Source organism: Austrofundulus limnaeus, unplaced genomic scaffold (genome assembly GCF_001266775.1).
Source record: "Austrofundulus limnaeus strain Quisiro unplaced genomic scaffold, Austrofundulus_limnaeus-1.0 Scaffold653, whole genome shotgun sequence".
Lineage (NCBI taxonomy): Eukaryota > Metazoa > Chordata > Actinopteri > Cyprinodontiformes > Rivulidae > Austrofundulus > Austrofundulus limnaeus.
This window is the reverse complement of record NW_013953055.1, coordinates 145112-151633: the sequence shown is the minus strand read 5'-3', so window position 1 is coordinate 151633 and position 6522 is coordinate 145112. Positions and strand designations below refer to the sequence as shown.

General features: G+C 38.2%; 1 protein-coding gene across 4 annotated transcripts in view; it reads left to right on the top strand.

Annotated features, from left to right (window-relative positions):
• The window catches only part of lrch1 (leucine-rich repeats and calponin homology (CH) domain containing 1), a 132836-nt gene that overhangs the window by 48498 nt on the left and 77816 nt on the right, over nucleotides 1–6522 (top strand). For all 4 annotated transcript variants that reach the window (XM_014027490.1, XM_014027491.1, XM_014027492.1 and 1 more), the window contains exon 2: nucleotides 4992–5136. In XM_014027490.1, coding sequence (XP_013882944.1) covers nucleotides 4992–5136 — 145 coding nt within the window. The remainder of the gene's footprint in view (nucleotides 1–4991; nucleotides 5137–6522) is intronic.

Genomic DNA, 6522 nt, shown 5'->3' with positions numbered 1-6522 from the left:
ATTCTCCTAAATCACTCGTACGCACAACTTAAGAACAATTCTGTGCGTACGAACGGTTCTTGCATGAGGCCCATTGTTTCTATCATTTTAGTGTTTTCAACTGAGGAGCTTTGACATATTTATTTGAAAAAAAAACTGTAGCAGAGGAAGTTTTCTGCACAGAAAAAAAATTACTTTTACTGTTTTTTTAATCAAACTGACAAGTTTCTCCACTAAAATTATTGTGTAATTTAAAGGCATTTAAACACCTGGTTAAATTCAGAAAATATTTATGATTAACTACWATCACCAGAAGCTGACTCGGAGAACTCTGTGATTTTAGAAGAAAATCAAAATCAAACGTAGACACACCTTTTGTTAGAAGACTAGAGGACTAGATGGTTCTCTTTATTGGGTGAAAGCCATCAGTTTAATCCCTAGATGGCTTTAACAAGTTTTTTTTCTCCCGTTCATTTTTACAATGACGAACACTCGTAGTATGGTTTCCACACAATCATTTATAAATCTGACCCCAGAACCTTTACCTAATTCTCTTAAGACCAGTGGAATCCTGCTTCAGCCAGGTGTTTTGGCTCATTTTGCTGGAAGGAGGACCTGTGTTCCAGTCTATGGAAAGCTCTGAAGAATTTCTCTGTATTTTGCTCTATGTGTCTTTGTTTTCCGGTCCCTGATGATGAGGAACATCCCCAACAGTATGATGCTTCCACTACCATGCTTCACTGTGTGGATTTTGTTCTCAACTTGAAGAGAACTGTTGGGTTTGCTTTCAACATGGTGTTGTCTTTGGTGAACTCAAAGTTTGAGTTTGGTCTCATCTGACTGCAGCACCTTCTTTCAGATATTTCTATCACTCTTCCATAAAGTCCAGTTCTTTGCAGCATTTAGTGGTCCTGTAGACGGAACCCCCCCATCTCTGAAGAGCTGGAGCTCCATCAGCTTTAACTCTGGTCTTTTGTTTTTTCATATATTATTGCCCTTTCTGTTCAGTTTGTGAGTTTTGGTGGATGAGCCCGTCTTGGCTGTCATGACATCACCTTGCTGTTTTCTAATAATGGATTTAGTGGTGTTTCATCGGATGTTCTGGAGAGTTCCATAGTCACAATCTACTTTAACAGCACTCTTATTTTAATTGTAACATTTTTAATTGATAGACACATTTTAATTAGTTAAAGTCACTTTAAAATTCTTAACAGTCAGTAAACAGTTTTCCACGAACAGTAGTTGACATCACTGTTGGTACAAACATCTTAGGAGCATTTTTTTTATTACATAAATATGCTTCATAACACTGCTAAAAGCCACACACACATAAACAGTGTTAGACTGTTAAACAGAGACCTAATTTAGGTCATAGGGGAAAAGTCCCTGAGGGCTGCAGGGTCACTTGTCTCCTTAAATGACCAGCATGTACAGATCCTTTTAAACAAAACCTGACAGATGTGAGTCGGAGGTGTCCTTCATTAGTCTATTAGCCTTTCTGCCTGGCTGGTATTCAGAGGAAATGCTGAAAAGTTTACAGCATTACTGCAGTTTAGTCCAGTTTGCTTTGAGCTGAGCTGCTAATAACCTCATCCTTAGGCCTATTTATTAATTTCTCTAGTACATATCTGTCCACTGATAATGACAGCTGTGTTATTGTGAGTCGAGTCAAACTGCTACTGTTGACTGTATCACCCATAATGCAACGCTCACCTCGCTGCTGATGTGGGTTTGAGTGACAGGAAGCAACAACAGCACCACCAAGCTGCTGGTTGACTCAGTTTATCTGGACTTTGACAAAACAAATTCAGCTTCTTTTTGACTTCTTCTCCCACAAAAAAAAGTTTGTACAGTCATCTGTTAAATAGCATAGGTTCTAGTAAATGGTAAATGGATTGTACTTATATAGCACCTTTCTCTTCAACCAGGATACTCAAAGCACTTTATACTACAATCTTTGCCCTCATTTATCTATTCTTACAGCACTCTACTTTGTCTCTCTGCAGGGCCCACCCAGACAGATCATTTTATAGAGACTAGTCAGTGCTTTAAATCACATTCATACACTGATGGGACACACATCAGAGGCAGTGGCTGTTCAGTGTCTTGCCCAGGGACACTTCAACACGTAACTGAATAGTGTTGGGATGGATCCCCCAACTCTCTCATTGCAGGACATAACCCATAACCACTCAGCCACAGCCACCCCAATTGTCTCGTATGAAGATGCACTGGACCAACACTCCTCATGTGTATGCAGCACCCTGCTTCAGTTTTCATCCTGACTGTCACTCTTCAGAATCCATGGGAAGCTTTGTCTCCAAAGCTGTGTTGGATCAGGATGGAACTTTGTCTCTTTAAATCCTGAGACATACAGCCCACCTTCTCTGTGATTGTTACCAGCAGAGGAAATGAACTCTTGTCCTGCTCTCACTCCTTGAAGAAAAACAAAGTGTGTTTTTAAGAGGCTGAGTGTTGAACAATGTGGGATCATTTGCCTGACATTTCTCAGCCTTATTTGGCAGCARCCGATAAGTGAAGTTGATGCTGTCGTTGCCAAGTTACGCAGGATGTGACGTCATCAGTCCTGGCCTTGAGCAGTTGACTCCTGCACCTCTCAAATACCAACTTCCCTGAATCCGATGACAGTCAGATCTTAGAGCACAAATTTTATTCCTGCTGCGACTGTGAGATGGCTGTAAACACGTTTGTTCCATTCGACTCAGGGTTGTGAGCAGATGATAAATGTGTGGTGGCTGAGAGGCTGGATGTACCCAGTACAGGTCACCACAGGTCCAACAAGTACATGTACATCTGCAGCCTATTGTAGGCTGTTTATTTCACTGGTTGAAATGATGAGCTGTTCATTTTCTTTGTTGTTTTAATAGTTTATTCATTTCGGTTAAAAACAAAAATCTCAATACAGCAAAAAAAAGAAACACAAATCTCAAAATGAAAGGAAGCAGAAGAAGAAAAAATCTTATAACATCTGCCCCTATTTAACAAAAAAGAATAATAAAATATATACACATTTATATGTGTACACATACACACATTCTTATACTGTATATATACGCATGCACGTATATAATTTTATACCCTCTTCAGCATAACAAAAAAAAAGTGAGGTCGTTTTCACAGTCTTAACTTTTTATGTAACCCTACTGTGCTCTACTAGTTAGTTTAGAGGTATGGTGTGAGTTAAGTTTTGGTTAAGGTTAGAGAAAATGTCTAGATTAGGCATAAATGCAATTACAAAAATAAGTAGAAGTCAATACAGAGTCCTAAGTTTGCAAGTACACGGGTGTGTGTGTGTGTGTGTCTTGTTTTGACAAATCACAAGAATGGCAGTCTGTAGGAACAGTATCATAGAAATGTTGAGAGGTTTTAAATTCCTGGTTTATTAGTTTTGTACTGTGGAACATAAAGGTGGTCCATGTCTACCATGAATTCTGCTGTATGACTGAGATGCTTCAGAASCTCCAGCAGCAGTAAATTCTATCTTCACATGTGTTTCTTATTGTTACAGAGGAAGTCTTCAGTTTARTGTTGCTTTTTTGGGTTTTGGACACTGGACATGAACCTTGAGGACCTAACCTCAGTATTTGAGTCAAGTTTAAGTCTAGGTTCATCTGGTCCGGGGAAACACCTCGATTATTTTTTTTATTGTTGGTCATGTATTTTGTTTGTCGAAAGAACATGGTTCCAGCAGTGTTGTAATTCAGATACAACTTTGTAAAGCTAATGTCTGCTGTCAATCTATTTTTTAACAAAAAAACCATCTAGTTTTTTCAAACAACTCATTCTGCTTCCGTTTATTATTGATTTAATATAAAAAAAATCTAATCTCAGGCCTGCAGCGTCTCGTTACCATTTATATTTTTTTAATTACAATGACCACTGCAAATAGTCTGASCTTAAGGTGAATTTGCTGGAACATCCTGCCTTGCAGAATAATTGGGAAATGTTTGGAAAGACTTTGACATTTTGGTCTCTGTTTTGGTTGTGAATATAAATAAAAAAATGAAACATAGTTTGTACTCTTGGTGTTGGAAGACGGAGTATTTTTGTAATTCTATGTCAAATCTGCTCACATACTTCTGTCGTATTTATTTTTAAATAATCATTAAAAAAGTAGTGAGGCTAGTTTCTTCTTTTTCCTATGACATCATGTGCAGAGCTCAAACTGCAGTTCTATAAACAGCCCAGTTTATTTCTGTTCTTCAGTCATCAAGCGAGCCATGAAATGACTGTTAATTAGAGGCTGATATGAGCTGCCTGCAGCCCAGTTTGTCATTTTACAACTGACTGCAAAAACCGTCTTCTTCATCGTATGCACTCTGATCTTTGTTAATCAGAAGGAGGATTGTATTTATTTAGTTACTGTAGATGTCAGAACAAAGACATCCAGCAGTCTGACTAAATGATGCTCTGTAGGTCTGACAGCTGCTTGTTGTTAAAGAGAGCAATAGTCACATTTACWGACTCACATGGTTCCTATCATCACTGCCAGCTGTAGACTCATACAGAAGTCATTTATCTGGCGATAAAAGGGTGTGAGTCCAGTGTTAGATTGTTTACATGCTACATATAATCCAGATCATACTGAGAAATCAGTGCACTGTCGAAAGAAAAGTACTTTAAATAGACAACTGGTACTGCATATGGAGGAATATTTATACTGCAAATGCTCATTATACATGCTAGCAAGAAGCTCTTTAAACTATGTGAACATACTGACTAATGTCTTTGTAAAGTTTACATGATTTTATAGGCTGTTACAGCAGCAAAATCCAAAATAATGATATAATGATTAAACGGGATATAAGGTAACATATCATCTTTCGTGGTTCCTGCGGACATGTTGAATCCCTTGGGTTCCGATGTTTGCAGATCAGACTGCTGTAGTGAGAGTAGGGAAGAGAGTCAGAATAAAAAAAAGAATATTTTATTTAAAACATCTGCTCCTGATCGGTTCTAAATTTAGTTACTTCTGTTCTTTTTTTCTGCAGATCTTTCAAAGAACCGACTCACAGACGTCCCCTCAGAGGTCTGCCACCTGGTTGCCTTGGAGACACTAAACCTCTATCACAACTGCATCAGGACCATCCCAGACAGCATCATCAGCCTGCAGTCACTCACGTCCCTGAACCTCAGGTACAAACATCACTACACACCTGTAAAGGAAGAGGCTGCTGCATCTGAACATGTCTCCATTACTGAGAAAGTTAACTTTCTACACTGAAACAGATTTTCTCTACAGTACACATCTGTTTCACACATACCTATTCATCTGAAATAATCTGAGATTTATTCACAACTGGATATAAAACACAGAAAAGAGTCTCTTATTTGTATGTTGTGCTGCGTGTTATTTCCTTTATTGATACAATCAATTGATTACCTTTTAAAATGATGTTGGATCGATACATATAGTCTGGAAGGCCAACCTGCTGAGCACAGATGGATGTAGTTTGAACAGAAGAATATAAATTGATACATAGATGTAGGAGATGAATCGTTACATCCTTACTGAAAATGCCATCCTGAGCGTGCAGCCCTTCTAACCCTGATGGATCCTAGTGCTGAGCTTCAACCTCCGTTCTGAATTCTGCCTTTAAACTGTCTCCTTTATCAGACACACATGGATGTATGAAACAGATTAATACCAGGTGTGTGTTCTCCTAACTTGGTTTGGTGTATTTGAACWGGTCAGACAGGCTGCTGTGTATTTCCATGAGTCTCCGATAAAACGCAGACGTTTTATTGGTCGAAGCTGGATTTTGTCAGAGCAGCTACATTTAGAAGCACAAGATGCCTCTTTTAGAGTTTTTCATTGAAATAGGCTTACAGCTGGACAAAAATAAATAAATAAATAAATAAACAAGAACTAGTATGTTGTGTTTTTTCCTCGGATTCCTGCTCTGTTTCGGTATTTATAGTGCTCAGAGATTATCTGCTGATTGTTTGAACAGTTTGGCTGCAGGAGATCGCCCACAGTTACATCTGTGTGATTAAAAAAAAATAGACATCTGAATTATTTCTTTTTTTTTACAAATGTCAGCATCATAGATTTTAATGGTTAATTTCAAAAATCAACCCTACTAGGAATTAAAAACATGCGCACACAGTCAACATCCAGTAATAAGCAGTTTTATTTTCATCATTTTGAAATATAAAACATTCCTTCTGTGTTCAGTAGGATTTCTGATTTATAACATTTTATCAGCAATTTGCTTTTCAAATTTCGATTGTTTTCACTGAATTTGAGTGATTTCCTAAAATGGTAAGAGTGTTTTAGGCTTTCTATTTGTGTTATTTTCAGACAGAAGCCCATGTTTTGTAAGTTGTGCAGTAATTTGGACCAAAACGATTTGTTCAAAGACGAAGAGTGTTTGTGTGAGAAGACGGCCGGCTTCCTGAATCTTATTTACAGAGCTGACTCAGAGGAGGGTTCACAGTCTTGTGGTAAAAGTGTGTGTGTGTGTGTGTGTGTGTGTGTGTGTGTGTGTGTGTGTGTGTGTGTGTGTGTGTGTGTGTGTG